This window comes from Bos mutus, chromosome 5 (genome assembly GCF_027580195.1).
Source record: "Bos mutus isolate GX-2022 chromosome 5, NWIPB_WYAK_1.1, whole genome shotgun sequence".
In the NCBI taxonomy this organism is placed as follows: domain Eukaryota; kingdom Metazoa; phylum Chordata; class Mammalia; order Artiodactyla; family Bovidae; genus Bos; species Bos mutus.
Genome location: NC_091621.1, coordinates 15,347,710 through 15,364,083, shown reverse-complemented (window position 1 = coordinate 15,364,083; position 16,374 = coordinate 15,347,710). Strand labels below are relative to the sequence as shown.

Here is a 16,374-nt window from a genome sequence, read left to right as displayed (position 1 = left end):
GGCCAGAAGTGCTGCTGCTACTGCTAATAGCAATTTTATAGACAGAGAAAGTATTTTGTGCTCAAATAAACTTTAATTACACAAATTATTTTTGCCCGACCCAGTCCTTCTCTTTCTCCCCTAGGGCCACCCAGCTGCATCACCATCATAAAGGTATTGTAGAGTAAGATGGAACCACAGGGGCAGACAGAGCCCAAAGAATACATATTTCACACACATACTCACCCCACTAGGTTTTCCTCAATCCCAAATACTGCTTTAGATTAAGTGTATTCTGCTGCCAAGTGGGGGCAACTGCTCGGGTCTGAACAAACCCCCAAGTGAATTGTGTAAGACCTTAGGCCTCCTTCCTTGCTCTGGAAGTCAAAACTGTAGCTGAAATGAAGATGGACCGCCTGGAGAATAAAATTTCTAGCACTAATTCCCTCAATATCCCCCATGTGTCTCTTCCCCTTTGGTCATGATTGTAACTGGTCCAGTGATTGCAACAGATGACCAGGTATCAGAGGTGTGCAATTAAGGCAGATGGACTCAGGGTGAGGAGACCTGCAGCTGTGTGGGGCTGAGAGTCTTAACACTGAGGCATTAGGAAAGGAGGGCTCTGTTCTCATCCTGACACAGTAAAGCACTTCCCGAGGGAACCAGAGTCCAAACTCTGTATGTGCTGTACAGAAAGGGCCAAGTCATTCACGGCACCACTCCTCCAGCCAGAGGTAGAAAGGATTTACTCTGGAGAGATTAGGTAGAGCCCCCAAAACAAACGAGTTACATGTGGGCAAACGGAGGGAGAGGTAGCACAGTGATGAAATTCAAACAAAGCTGAAGGGTAAGACCCCCAGGACTGAATACAGTCTGAGAAAGGCCTGGACACAGGGAGGCAGAGAGATTGAAGGATTCAAGTCAGAGAAAGTACATTCATAGTAGCCTAGGAAATTGGCAGTAGTTTGGGGGAGGGGAGAGCGTGGCCGTATGCCTAGCTTTCACAAGGTAGGAGAAAGGAAGATAACAAATATTGCACAGAGGACCCATCTCTGAATTTTGGGAGCCAGCAGTTTCTTCGGGCACAGTTAAAAGGTTTCAGACACTTGGAGCAGGAGGCAGGCCAAGAGAGTGATTAGGGACTCCAGTCATGGACATACTAGAGCCCTTCAGGTACCTCAAGCCCTGAATGGGTCAGCAGCTCTCCATCCCAAAGGGCAAAGGCAGGCACCACTGGACCCCGGAAATCTGTCTGTAGTATGTGGACCACAGCAATCCGGCTCACATCCACCAGGCTCAGCTTCTGGGCCTCATACTCCAGCAGCAGCCCCACCTTCTCTGGCTGCCCCATGCCCTCAACTGGGGCTTTCTCGTTGGCCAACATGGTGTGCCACTTGCGCTGAGCATAGGTGAACACCCAGGAACGATCGTCAACACCGATGCAGCTATCGCGAGACATGTCCACATCTGCCACTCCTATCCGGAACTGCTGAGAGCGCTTCACTGTCACCTCCCAGTAATGCCTGCCACTGGTGACAGCTGTGTCTGCCAGCACAACTGCCCACTCCCGGAAGCGCTCCACATTAAGGGCTAATTTTGTGGGCTCCAATCCCACCATGCCGTATTTGACACCTGTGTCACCTTTGAAGAGTAACAGGCTGCTGTGGGCTGTCTTTTCTTCCAATTTGAAACTGATGCCTGCGGGCAGAGCAAAAAAACTGGATAATGACGTGAGCTAGAACCCTACAACATATACAAGCCGATGTAAAACAGGCAGACAAATCACGAGGAAACACGGAAGAGTCAGAATGTCGAGCGGACAAGAGAGTGGGGGCGCTTTAGTACGGGCAGCCCAAGGAGCCGAAAAACTCGGACTGGAGAAGCCGTGTAATTTAAAGAAACCAGTGTCCCGCGTTTGGAACGCAGGTGGAGGACGGGAATGAGTCGAAAGGGCTGGGAATGTTTCTCCCGCGGGCTCCAGGAATATTAGACGGAAACTATTTTGGACGTAAAAGAGAGTAAACGCATAGAATCCTACCTCTGCGGGCTTCCGCGGCGGCAGCCCCCAATCGTTTGGCTCCCCGGCGGCACAGACACAACGAACGTGCAAAGGGGAGCGCCATCTTGCGCCACGGATGAACAGGGCACGCCCCCAGCTGAGACCCCTGCCCCCGCCCATCTGCCCGCCTGCTCCTCTTGCACGTGGCGTTCGAGAGCGCGCGGCGCAGTGTGATGACGTAAGAGCCGCCATTTTAGTGAGTTCTGTTTCTGTTCCCTCGGGGGTTGGTTAATCGGTTATTTTGCGGAGAGGAATGCTGTTCTTATTTTAACTAAATAGGACGTTTAGGAAGTGTAGCAAGATGGTTATAAGTATAGATTTTAGAATTAAACAATGATTGGATTCGAGCCCACCACCTGTGTTGTTGTTGTTCAGTGGCTCAGTCATTTCCGACTCTGCGACCCCATGGACTGCAGCACGCCAGGCTTCCCTCCATCACCAATTCCTGGAGCTTGCTCAAACTCATGTTCATCGAGTATGTGATGCCATCCAACCATCTCATCCTCTGTCGTCCCCTTCTCCTCTTGCCTTCAATCTTTCCCAACATCAGGGTCTTTTCCAATGAGTCAGTTCTTCGTATCAGGTGGCCAAAGTATTGGAGCTTCAGCATCAGTCCTTCCAATGAATATTCAAGACTGATTTCCTTTAGGATTGGTTGGATCTCCTTGCAGTCCACGGGACTCTCAAGAGTCTTCTCCAACACCACAGTTCAAAACCACTTAATTTTTCTGTGCCATAATAGTCTCATTGAAAAAAAGGTGTCTAGCTGTCAGCCATAGTAAAAGTTAAATGAGAGAATACCCTAGAGTACATCTTGACAAATAACAACCACTGGGTAAGTGGCGGTTGTTAACAAAAAATATTAATAAATGTTGGTTTTGTGTTTTCAGAGCTGGTAAGGGAAGGTTTAACTCAATATTTGGTTTTCTCAGCTTACCCCAAAATATCACTATTTTGGTTCAGAATGGATCAGTTAAGTGGGTGATTATTGAGGGCCTACATTTTGAACGTTTTTATTTGCTTGAGTCTCTATATCCCTGCTTTCTAGAATTATAAAGCCTCTTCTCAACACTCTACTGGCCACCCAAATAACATCCCATTGATGCTAACCAGGGTTCTGTGGGGCTCCCAGGCACAGAGGCCTTTTTGTCTCCCATTTCTTGTAAACATGACTCCAGCTTCCATGACTTGAGTTCCAAAGGGCAGATCAGCCACAAAACCACCTGAGGCAAGATTAAAGCTCATCAAGATTAGGAGACAGGTTGTTAAGACCAGCACACATCCTATTACTGTCAACAACCCCACTCTTGAAACTTTGCAAAGAAAGAAGCATGTGTGCCTTACTGCCTTGATTCTTATCACATACACTTGCCTGACTATATAACCTCTTCCTACACACTGGAGGGGTAGGAGGAAAGGGGAGTGGGACAGTTCTTGAGGCATTAGCCTACTGCAGTCCCCCTTTGCCTGGCAAAGAAATAAAACCACTCTTTCCTTCTCCTCCATAACTCCGGCTCCCTATTTTTGTTTGGCATTAGCACATAGACAGCCAAGATTCTGGCATCACCATCTTCCTCCTATTCCCCCGAAAAAGGGATTTCAAGTCTTTCAGCGCCTAATTTACCAAAAATTATTCTTTTATTCCAGAGTTCCAACTACTGGGCCTGTGGCAATGTCCCTAGTTCAGGGACTGTCATCCTTGACCTGAACGGGGACTTTCTTGTTTTAAATGTGGTAATGTGGTCGCCTCTAAATTGGTCTCCCAACTTCCACCTGTCTTCCAGTGTTCACACTACAGTCAGAGTGATTTTTTTTAAGTTTTATTTTTGGCTGTGCTGGGTTTTCATTGCTGTATGGGCTTTTATCTAGTTGCTGTGAGCAGGGGCTACCCTATGGTCACTGTGCCCGGGTTTCTCACTGCGGTGGCTTCTCCTGTGGAGCACAGGGGGTTTCAGTTATTGCGGCTCAAGGGCTCTGGAGCACAGAGTTGGTAGTTGTGGTGCTCAGGCTTAGTTGCTCCGTGACATGTGGATCTTCCCAGATCAGGGATCAAACCCGCGTCTCCTACACTGGCAGGTGGATTCTTTATAACCGAGCCAGCAGGGAAGCCTCAGAATGATATTTTTAAATCACAAATCTGTTCATGCCACGCTACTTTTATCTTTTGGGGTTTTTTTGTTTGTTTTTCTCTACTTAAATGTTTTACTATGCCTGCATCAAATTCCCTTGCACTGTTACAAGGTTTTACATGATATGACTGCTGCTTAACATCTTTTTCCCACAAAGCACAGTTCTTCTTTCAAAAGTCTATGAATCTAGTGGGAAGGTTGATGAGAATATTGGCAGCTGCATTATCATGGACTATGTGCTGTGATTGAAGTGGTTATAGGATGCTCAGGAAGCAAAGGAGAAGCCTCTGATTGAGTAGTACATGAGGGATTGTTGGGAAGAGCCTTCCCAGAAGCCATATCTATGGCTTGCAAAACAAAGGTAGTTAAGCTAATTTTGCTTTCCTACACACTTTCTCTTCCTCTATCCCTTGACTTGGTGAACAGTAACCTACAATTGTGCCCAGGCCAGAAAGCTGGAAGTCCTTGACTTCTTTGTCTCTCTCACTTAACATATCTCAGTTCAGTTCAGTCGCTTAGTCGTCTCTGACTCTTTGCCACCCCATGGACTGCAGCACGCCAGGCTTCCCTGTCCATCAGCAACTCCCAGAGCTTGCTCAAACTCATGGCCATTGAGTTGGTGATGCCATCCAACCATCTCATCCTCTGTCGTCCCCTTCCCCTCCTGCCTTCAATCTTTCCCAGCATCAGGGTCCTTTCCAATGAGTCAGTTCTTCACAGGTGGCCAAAGTATTGGAGTTTCAGCTTCAACATCAGTCTTTCAAATGAATATTCAGGACTGATTTCCTTTAGGATTGACTGGTTGGATCTCCTTGCAGTCCAAGGGACTCTCAAGAGTCTTCTCCAACACCACAGTTCAAAAGCGTCAATTCTTCAGCACTCAGCTTTCTTTGTAGCCTAATTCTCACATCCATACATGACTACTGGAAAAATGATAGCTTTGACTAGATGGATCTTTGTTGGCAAAGTAATGTCTCTGCTTTTTAATATGCTGTCTAGGTTGGTCATAGCTTTTCTTCCAAGGAGCAAACGTCTTTTAATTTCATGAGTGCAGTCACCATCAGCAGTGATTTTGGAGCCCAAGAAAATAAAGTCTGTCACTGTTTCCATTGTTTCCCCATCTATTTGCCATGAAGTAATGGGACCAGATGCCATGATCTTAGTTTTCTGAATGTTGAGTTTCAAGCCAACTTTTTCACCCTCATCAAGAAGCTCTTTAGTTCTTTGCTTTCCACCATAAAGGTGGTGTCACTGCGTATCTGAGATTATTGATATTTCTCCCAGAAATCTTGATTCCAGCTTCTCACATATCTGATTGTTATTATTATTTCTCCCCTGGTCTGCTGCATTGGCTTTTCACCTGGTCTTTCATTCTCCTCAGTGAGGCTGAGGGAACATTTAAAGAGGCTAGCCCACCCATTCGGTTGTGAACTCATAAGGGGCATTAAGTCCCTTGTACTCTGCGCTCCTGCGTCTCAATGTTCCCCTTAGTATAGAGTAAGTGTTCACTGTTTTTGAATAAAGGAATACATAAGGGAGTTTTGTGCCAACGTTCTTGCACGCACTAGCTCATTCCTTCCACCAGGGGTCAGCCTGGCTCAGCCTTTCCATCCCTATTAGGGTGTGAGAAGAGAGGTTTCCATTCTCTTCAAGACTAGAAGCACACGTGTGAAGGTGACTTTTCCTTCAGTAGAGTCATCCTCTCCCAGGTGACTCTAGTGGTAAAGAACTCACCTGCCAATGCAGGAGACAAGAGATGCAGGTTTGATCCCTAGGTCAGGAAGATCCCCTGGAAGAGGCCATTACAACCCACTCCAGTATTCTTAACTGGAGAATCCCATTAAGCTAGGAGCCTGGCAGGCTACCATCTATAGACTCACCAAGAATCGGACAGGACTGAATCAACTTAACACAGCATTCAGTAATGAGAAATTTCCAGGGTTGTATTTCTGTAGGACTTCTTCTGTTCCTCCTGGTCCTAAGAGCTAAAGTGATCATTCCATGTTCCTCACGCTGTCAGACCACACCTGTATTACTTTATTCCCTGCTCAGGGAATAGTTTCTTACCTGTTATCTCTTGGATTATTTCACTTTCACAGGCTATCTATCTGATAAACTCACCCTCATTCTGTTGATCTATCTGCCTCATTGCTAATGAACAAGTAATTAATTCTTGAACATTTCCATGCATAATAAATAATTAGGAAGAGATAGAATTTTACTTGACAAAGAAGGAAAAGACATTTAAGCTAGAGGGAACAGCTTAGGATAAAGCACTGGCTTATGAAATAAAGTGGATGTTAGACGAACAACAAGAAGCACAGTATTCCCAGAGTCACACGCTAGGGAGATAAGGAGTAGTTAGAAGAGTTGAGGCCGAATGATGAAGAGTCATGTATGCCTTGATAAGAATGTTTTTCAGGCATATAAGAGTTGTTAAAGGGAGCACAGGGTAATGACAAATTACAGGTCCTTTTACAAACAGAGAGCTGACAGCAACATGGAAAGTGAACTGGAGGGGATGAGACTAGAAACAGAGTTAAGCAGAGTCCAAAGACTCTGGGAGTCTTTGGTGTGGGCTCAGCTATCCAAAAAGTAGAACTGACGGAATTGTGGTTATTGTTAGATGGGATTGAGAGTCAGGAGAAGGAAACTTGATTCATAGGTTTCTGACTTAATGAGAGGATACAGCCAGGGAAGGGGGGGGCGAGGCAAACCCACGAGGGAGGGGATATATGTATACATATAGCTGATTCACTTCATTGTACAGCAGAAACTAGCACAACATTATAAAGCAACTATAATAAAATTTTGAATGGGATACAGAAGGAAAAACATGTTTGGATGGGGAAAGATAATTAATTAATTTCAGTTTTGAACAGGCTGAATTTGTGGTCTGTGGGACACCCAAGTAGGTGAAGACATTCTGTAGGTATCTGGATATAAATTTCAAAGGAGGGGATGACTTAGATGAAGTCATCCAAGGAGAGGATGTAAACTAGAGTAAGTAGGGAATAAGCTGAAGGTGTGATCCTAGGGAATACCAGTATATGAGATATAAAAGTGCTTAGAACAGGACCTGACCCATAGCAAACATTGGTCTGCCTGGCTTGGGTTACATCTGACTCCACAGGAAAGAAAGTTGAGAAGGAGGCAAGGACAGGGTCAGTTCAGTTCAGTTGCTCAGTCGTTTCCGACTCTGTGACCTCATGAACTGCAGCACGCCAGGATTCCCTGTCCATCCCAACTCCCCAAGCTTGCTCAAACTCATGTCCTTCTAGTCGATGATGCCATCCAGCCATCTCATCCTCTGTCGTCCCCTTCTCCTCCCGCCTTCAATCTTTCCCAGCATCAGGGTCTTTTCCAGTGAGTCAGTTCTTTGCATCAGGTGGCCAAACTATTGGAGTTTCAGCTTCAGCATCAATCCTTCCAAGGACAGGGTAGACTAGACTATTTACTCTATTTCTTGGATTACCCCGTTTCTAACACGCAGGGGCCCTGGCCTGATACAAGTGCTAATTGGAGCCCTTAAATATGAGTGGGAGAGGGATGATGCCCTCAGAGCTTGGTGATTGTTCTGGACTTTGCCAGGAGTCAGCAGTCAGCAAAGCATTACCAGAGAAAGAGAGAGAAGGGGGGCCCTCAGGAGCTAGCCAAAGGGGCTGCTAGGCTAGCTTGTGCTGTGCTGGGGCCTTTGTCCTACTGAAACTGTCCACACAATGGAGCTGGGTTAAATGCTGACCTGGCATTCTAAGTACAGGGCTGGAATGGAGATTCCACGTGGTGGAAGCAGAGACGGATGGTCACCCAGCCCCTCAGTACCGTATCACTATTCACCCACACTGTAATTGCTAGAGAGGATGGTCCATACTTGATAAGCATGAAATTGTGTTTGTATCTGATTAATGCATGAGTCAGTTCATTTATATTTCAAGGCAGTCAACTTAACATGGATGTATTGCTCAGGTGTATATCATCTTATCCTCATACAATCCTGTATGATCAACAAAGTGGATTTTTTGTGTTTCTTTTTTTAAAATTTCTTTCTAATTGAAGGATAAATGCTTTACAATATCGTGCTGGTTTCTGCCATACATTAACATGCATCAGCCATAGGTATACATACATACCCTCCTTCTTGAATCTCCCTCCCACCTCCCACCTCCCACCACCCCTCTCTGTTGTCATAGAACACTGACTTGAGCTCCCTGAGTCACACATCAAATTCCCACCATCTATCCATACTACATATGGTAGTGTGTATATTCCCATGCTACTCCCTCCAGGAGACAGTGGACAGGGAGGCCAGGCATGCTGCAGTCCACGGGGTCACAAGAGTCAGATACGACTGAGTGACTGAACAACAACTCTCTCCATTTGTCAGCAAAGTAGATTTTTTATGGAACTCAAACTTGGGTTATTTTTTGGGTCCAGGGGATACAGGGTGGCTAGGGAGTAGCTTCAGAAAGGTGGAGAGTCGGTCCTAGGCAACCTCAGAGGAAACTGTAGTCATCATACGGGACCACTGTACAGAAATGCAGCAAGGCAAATTGCTCTGCCTGAAGATTCCCTACACTTTACAGACTCACTTGCTCCTTGGTGGTATGGATTATGCTTCCACAGCACCTCTATGGGACAGAAATGGGATCTTCTGACATGGGGAGTAAACAGGCTCACTAGCCCCAGGAACAGAAATAAGTTGAAAGGCTGATGGTTAGTAACCAAAAATAACTGAATCAACTGTAGAGATAGAGGAGACTCTAGAATGGATTACTATTACAAGCCATGAAGACTTGAAATAACTTTGTAACTACCCCAGGTTTGTTATTTTACAAGTTCCTTTTCTCCATTTCCATAGTTCCTAGTGGAAAAAACTTCAAAAATGTTTGCAAGAGGCTTCCCTGGTGGCTCAGTGGTAAAGAATCCGCCTGCCAACGCAGGAGACACAGTCTTCTCTGGTCCAGGAAGATCCCACATGCCACCCCGGAGCAACTAAGCCCGTGCTCAGCCCATGCGCCACAATTACTGAGCCTGTGCTCTGGAGTCCGAGAGCCGCAACTACTGAGCCCATGTGCCGCAACTGCTGACCCTATGCACCCTAGAGCCCACGCTCTGCAACAGGAGAAGCCACCGCAACCCCACACAGCAGTGAAGACCCAGCCAAAAATAAATACATAAATAATTTTTAAAAAGCATTTTAAAATATGTTTGTAGGTTTACTTAAAGCCGGAAGAGAGAAATGTGGAGAATGCAGGAGTAAACGTCATTGTCAACCCCCGAAAAGAACTCCCAACACAAGAATGGCGTAGTGGGGAATTCCCTGGCGATCCAATGGTTGGACTCCAATAACAGGGGGCATGGGTTCAGTCCCTGGTTGGGGAACTAAGATCCCACATGCCAATCTGGGTGTGGCCAAAAATATTTTTAAAAAGAATGAAGTAGAATGATAGCAAAAAAGTGAACAAACTAACCAGAAAAGAAGACCGAGTTGAACACTGTGTGTCCTGGGTGATCCCAGGAGTGTTGACCTAGGAATCCCCTGCACTCCCATGCAACTCCTCAAAGATGCTTTCCTTTGCTGATTCCAGTGACCCAAGTGCTGGCTCACCACTGGGACCTGCTCACTGCTTGACTGTTTATGGTGAAGGGTGGACTGTCTTTACCTTGCCTTTCCTAGAATTCTTCTCATTGTCTTCCAGATCTGCACACTAGCTTTCCTCTTTGCCTCTCTGACTCCTGAAACCCAGGTTCGTAGCGATGATTAGGAGTGAAACAATGAGTCCCTCCCTTCACTGTGAGCACCTCTGGTTGACTGAAGCCAACCAGAAGGCTCAGAGAGCTTATACTGATTTATTCAATGAGTATTTATTTACTGCATAGTGTGTGTCAAGCACTGGGTTTGCAGAGATGAGCAAATTGACAAGTCCCTGCCCTCCTTGAGTTTATATCTAGTGGAGATAACTTCCCTACCTAGAAAGTGGTAAAGCCAGGGTTTTTGTTGCTCCTGCTGTTATATATGGATTTCAAGTACACAGAATAGTCATTTGTTCATGACATCCCCTTCTCATTGGCCTACATGTGACTCCCAATTCCTGTACTTCACACGGGAACAGCTTGTGGCCTCTGTGACTAGCCACCATGTGGAGATGGTGAAAGCTAACAGTGTGTTCCCTTCTGCCTTCTCCACCACACAGCCCCCACCACTAGACTGCCAACTTCCTCACTAAGCCTGGCCACAACTGAATTTCTTTCTCCAAGCTTTTCTTCCCCATCTTGTCCTTTTCTCTCTCCTTGACCACCCTGCTGCCCCAGATACCCACATCCCCAGACCCTTCTCTAAGGGTCAAGATTTAAGACTTTAATGTCCTGATCATAGCCAGTTTAGGGGGTATTAGACCCTCCTGTTGCTTCGTAGGCAAGACTCAATTTCCTTCCTTCAGTACTTCCTCCTAGGACCTTATGAATTAGGAAAGATGAAGTACAAGCTGATTCTGAGATTTAATTACTAACCTCTCTTCTCCTCTCCCTGGTGGCTCAGATGGTAAAGAATTAGCCTGTAATGTGGGAGACCTGGGTTTGGTCCTTGGGTAGGGAAGATCCCCTGGAGAAAAGAATGGCAACCCATTCCAGTATTCTGGCCTGGAAAATTCCATGGACAGAAGAGCCTGGCCGGGTACAGTCCATGGGGTTGCAAAGAGTCGGACATGACTGAGTGATCAACACTTTCACACTTTCATTTCCTCTCCCAGCTCCCCAACACCTCTCCCAACCTATCCATGGAAAATAGGTTTTTCCCTGTGGTTTAAAAGGCCAGGCTGGGACTTTCCTGGTTGTCCAGGGGTTAGGACTCCGTGCTGCCACTGTCGGGGGCATGGGTTCGATCCCTGGTCGGGGAAGTAAAACCCCGCAAGCCATGTGATATAGCAAATAAATAAATAATAAAAGTAAAAGGCCAGGCTGAGGGCTTGGAAAGAGAGGTGCTGGCATGCGTCAGGGGTAGGGAGCCCGGGCTCAGAGAAAGCCAGACGCAGCAGAACTATTCTGTCCCAGGGCTGCAGGGTCCACAGATTCCAGCCCAAACCAGCCAATGGGAGAAGGCCCCCTAATCCCAGAGAACTAAAGAATTCTCTTCAGTTATCCAGCTTCCCTGCCAGACTCCACTCCTGACCCCCACCCCCACCCTTACCCCTGGCCAGTTCAGAGGCGCCTAGAGGCCCCCAGGAGCATAGCCTCATGCTCTGTGAAGTGAACTCAGCTTCACTAACCTTCCCAGCAGAGTTGAGGAAAGCTCTAATACAGATGTCAGTCAGGACTATGAACCCCAACTTTGACGTGAAGAGAAAGGCAGACTCCTCAGGCCCCCTGTTCTCGGTCCTTTCTTCTTGGAGCCTCACACTAGCCCTGACCCCATTCCCACCCTCACACCCGTGGCTCTGCTCATCTCCCAGTTGAGGAGGAGGGGGAAATGCTGCAGCTTTATCTGAGGCACCAGAGCAGGCCTGCCCGCTGCAGCTGTGAAGGGGTTAAGAGGCTGGGCCAGTCACCTCAGCCTGCCCCTCCCAGGGATTAAAAGTCCTCTATAAAGGGGACTGTCCACCCAGATCAGGCCAGGGGGGTGTCAGGGACCCAGGCATTGTGCCCATCCCCCCTGCCATGTGGGAACTGCGGTCAGCCTCCTTCTGGAGGGCCATATGTGCTGAGTTCTTTGCCAGCCTCTTCTATGTCTTCTTTGGACTGGGGGCCTCGCTGCGCTGGGCCCCTGGACCTCTACATGTCTTGCAGGTGGCTCTGGCCTTTGGCCTGGCCCTGGCTACACTGGTGCAGGCTGTGGGCCACATCAGTGGAGCCCATGTCAACCCTGCAGTCACTTTCGCCTTCCTTGTGGGCTCCCAGATGTCCCTGCTTCGTGCCATCTGCTACATGGTCGCCCAACTCCTGGGAGCCGTGGCTGGGGCCGCCGTGCTCTACAGTGTTACCCCACCTGCCGTCCGAGGAAACCTAGCACTTAACACGGTAATGGTTGGCTGAGTGGGGCTGGGGGACTTGGTGCCTTGACTTCCTCCTGTGCAGGTAAATCAATTCCTCGGGTGTCTGGGACATTGTGTGTGTGTGGTGTGTGGATGTTTAGGATGGGGAGGATCAACACGTACTGTGGAGGGGTATGGAAGTCATCAAGCCCTGGACCTGAGTTCGGGTCCCAGCTTTTCTTCTGGCACCTAGCAGGTTCTTGAGGAAACTCTACGGGGTCTCAGTTTCCTCATCCATGTAAATGGGTACATTTATTTCTACTATGCAGGAATATTAGTAGGAGCAATTAAGGAGCAAATACAATTACTGTGAAGGAGGTGCTAATATCGTTCCTCTCCAGGGAACGGATGCCATAATGGGGTTCCTGCCTGGGAAGCTGTGAGGAGGTAAGGCTGTGGCAGCCCTGAGACACTGCCTCTCTTCTTCTTCCTTTGCCCAGTTGCACCCTGGGGTGAGTGTGGGCCAGGCCACCATAGTGGAGATCTTCCTGACGCTCCAGTTCGTGCTCTGCATCTTTGCCACATACGACGAGAGGCGGAATGGCCGCCTGGGCTCCGTGGCCCTGGCCGTTGGCTTCTCCCTCACCCTGGGGCACCTCTTTGGGGTAAGCAGGAGAAGGGAGCAACTTCTAGTTTTAAAATTCCAGGGCCCCCAAACCTTTGCCAACTTCTAAGCATTCTTCCTGCTCACTTCACTGTCAAACATGAACATGATCCACCTCCCTCTGTATCAGACAGCACAGAGCAACGAACCCTGCTGCGTTCCCCTCTCTAGTGACAGCTGTAGCTAGTCCTTCTTGACCCCACTGTAGAAAGGCATGCCTTCTGGGAAGACATGTCCTCCGATGAGCATTAGTGACCCCACTGTGGGACTTCCATGCACATTGTCATCCCTACTTGCTGCTGGCTACAAAGTGCCAACCCTTGGAGGGCAGGTGGGTGGTGGGATAGAAGCTGGGCTGGAGTAGGGGGGAAAAGTGTGTCAGTTACAACTGTGTCTTTTTCAGATGTATTATACTGGTGCAGGCATGAACCCTGCCCGCTCCTTTGCTCCTGCCATTCTTACCAGAAACTTCACCAACCACTGGGTGAGTGAGAGGAGGAGGGCCAGATCCTGAAGCCCTCCTGGACGGGTGTGGACTGCAGGTTCTAGGTTTGGTTCCTGCTTCCTATCTGGATGTGCTGACTGTTCTACCAGCCCTCAGCTAAGGGGGCTGTCACAGAGCTTGCCTGCCTGTGTGAGCAGGATTCGTTATTTTGCTAGAAAGATGGACTCTTGCTCATATTGTTCCTTCACTAGTTAGTCAGGGCTTTTTTTTTTTTTTACTAAATATTTGCTGGATTCCAAAACTAGGAGCTATGAGGACAGACTACTAAACAGGAAGACAAAAGCTTCTACTCTCAAGAGGCTGGGATGTGTACAAGCACGAATGGCCTCAGCCTCGTCCCTGTTCACGTCACTAGCCTCATGTGTGACCATGACAAATAACTCAATCCTTCTGCACCTTGGTTTCCTTAAGTACAAAACGGGATATTATGAGAAATAAATGTGAAAATCATATGTATGGAATATTTAGCACAGAATCTGATACAGAGTAAGTCCTCAATAAAAATTGGCTATTCTTGTATTGTCTGGCCCTATGCCAGTCAAGCATATGTAAATAATTCAAAAAATTTTTCAAAGCCAGTACACTCATTTTCAAGGTAGCATTATTCACAATAGCCAAAAGGTGGAAGCAATCCAAGTGCCCCACACAGATGAAAAGATAAATGAAATGTAGTATATACATACAATGAAATAGTATTCAGTCTTAAAAAAGAAGGAAATTCTATACATGGTAAATAAAACATGGAGGAACCTTCAGGACATTATGCTCAAATAAGCCAATCAGAAAAAGACTCATATTATATAATTCTACCTATATGAGGTATTTAGAATGGTCACATTCATTGAAACAAGCAAAATGGTAGGTAACAGGGGCTAGGGAGTGGGGGATATGGGAAGTTGTTTAATAGGTGTTGAGTTTCAGTTTTGTAAGATAAAAAAGTTTCTGGAGATGGGTTATACAACAACATGAATATATGAACACTACTGAACTGTACAATTAGAAATGGTTAAGATGGTAAATTTTATGTTATGTGTAATTTACTACAGTTAAAAAGAAAATTTAAAAGCAATATGGAGGGACTTCCCTGGCGGCCCAGTGGCTAAGACTCTGAGCTCCCAATGCAGGGGTCCAGGTTTGGTCCCATGTCAGGGAACTAGATCCTCCACGCTGCAACAAAGACCTTGGGCAGCCAAATAAATACATATTAAAAGACAAAACAAAAAGCAATATGGAAACTAGTACAAATTGATAGCAAAAAAATAGAATATACACGTGCTAAGAAGGTATGGGATAAAGGAATAACTTAATAAGTCAGAAAAGAAATGAATTCTGAAGTGCAGGCTATGGAGCAATCTAGGAGTTTTAAAATGAACACTGACTTCTGCTTAAATAGCACCCAATTGTATGTGCTAAGTGCAAGATGTCTGTTTTACAACAACGGGATTGGAAAAAGAGCAACCTTGCTCTTCATCTGCTGCCCAAACCTGATTGTTTTTTTCCTCTTCCTACAGGTGTACTGGGTGGGCCCGGTCATTGGAGCAGGCCTGGGCAGTCTCCTTTATGACTTTCTCCTCTTCCCTCGGCTCAAGAGTGTTTCTGAGAGACTGTCTATTCTCAAGGGTTCCAGGCCCAGTGAGTCCAATGGACAACCAGAGGTCACAGGGGAACCTGTTGAACTGAAGACCCAGGCCCTGTAAAAGCTCCAGCCGGATAGAGGGAGTAGGAAGCTTCTGGGTTTACATGGAGGGGCTGAGCCAGCCCCTGGATGAAGAAAGAGACTGTGGGGAGGGGCATGTACTTCTTTATTTTTAAATTTATGTGTGTTTTTTTTTTTTTTTTTTGCCTTTTTGCCGTGTGAAATCTTTCAAGTTGCATTCATGAGCTGTTTGGTGCAAACTTCCCTTCCTCCCCATCCCCCTTCTCTTCGCCGCTGTGTGTGGCTGTGTGTGCATGATTGTGCGTATGACTGTGAGTGAATGTGACTGTGTCTTGAGTTTGGGGGCTTGGCATGAGAGGTAGGGAATGGAAAAGAGCTGTCACCCTATACCTTCCTCTCCCTACCCAGTGCGGTAAGTACAGGGAATGAAGACCTTAAGTTTCTGGCCTTTACCCTGCTGCCAGTCAAGTGTATACTCTGGGTTTCTGAGGGAGCAGGGAAGCATTTTGTCACTCCTCAGAGGAGGCAGATGGAGGGAAGTGGAGGTGACAAGGCATTCCAAGAGTTGGGAGAAGCAGCTGGGCGTGGTGTAGATATCAGCCCCAGATTAGAAGGCAACTATACCAAGAAGTTCTGAAGAAGTTAACAGGAGAGTGTAGCCCACTTATCTCAGGGATGCTTGCCCCACGGACTTGGGTGGCAAAATAGCTCTGAGAAAAATAAATACTGGGGTTGGGACCCTTCTGTAATTCCACATCAACCTCTCTACATCCACTGGCTGGGTTTGAGATTATTCTAGCATGATGGATCTCTTTGGAGGCCCTGGGTGACTGAGCTCCCAACCCAAGCAATGGATGAGCCTAGAGCCTAGAAAAATGAAGCAGCTTAACTGTTCTGCCTGACAAACCCCAGTGTGACCTCCAAACAGAAGGTACTTAAGTCCAGAAGTGCTCCCTAAGGCCAAAACAGGAAATCTGATGCCTAGAGCAAATGCAGTGGTAGGGGTGGGGGGCATAGAAGAAAGAGGATTTGACACTCAGAATTGTAATTTAGAGCAGTCCAAAATAATCTTCAAATGGCATCTTTCTGCCTTTATCACTAGTTTTATAGTCTTTATTTTCCATTTTTTTGTGTCTTTTCACTTTCCGCTCATCTGTCTTTTCATCTTCAGCCAATTTCTTCTAACGCCTGATGTCCCAGAAATTGATTCCTTATATTCAAATTTTAATAATTAACGAGATATTATTTGTTTGATCCCTATCTTCCTTCGTTGTTGGGAAAATACACTCATCTCAACAGAAGCCAGAGGAGCCCCTGACTTGACGATGAATACTTACGTTGACCTTTTCCTTTTAGAAGCCAACTGCACACTTCGCAAGCTTTAAACCTATACCTATAGTAAGATAGGCACCCT

At 46.8% G+C, this 16,374-nt stretch overlaps 2 protein-coding genes across 2 annotated transcripts; one reads left to right on the top strand and one right to left on the bottom strand.

The window, feature by feature from the left end:
* Positions 1-53: 53 nt before the first annotated feature.
* Positions 54-2,163, bottom strand: SPRYD4 (SPRY domain containing 4). The gene is made up of 2 exons (XM_005903444.3): positions 2,018-2,163; positions 54-1,677 (listed from the first exon to the last, which is right to left on the bottom strand). Exons 1-2 carry the CDS (start codon positions 2,100-2,102, stop codon positions 1,139-1,141), a joined length of 624 nt encoding a protein of 207 aa, XP_005903506.1. The 5' UTR covers positions 2,103-2,163; the 3' UTR covers positions 54-1,138.
* Positions 2,164-11,631: 9,468 nt separating this feature from the next.
* Positions 11,632-15,047, top strand: MIP (major intrinsic protein of lens fiber). Its single transcript, XM_005903438.3, has 4 exons — positions 11,632-12,180; positions 12,635-12,799; positions 13,202-13,282; positions 14,815-15,047. The coding sequence occupies exons 1-4, from the start codon at positions 11,821-11,823 to the stop codon at positions 14,998-15,000; spliced, it is 792 nt and encodes a 263-aa protein (XP_005903500.1). The 5' UTR covers positions 11,632-11,820; the 3' UTR covers positions 15,001-15,047.
* Positions 15,048-16,374: the final 1,327 nt, after the last annotated feature.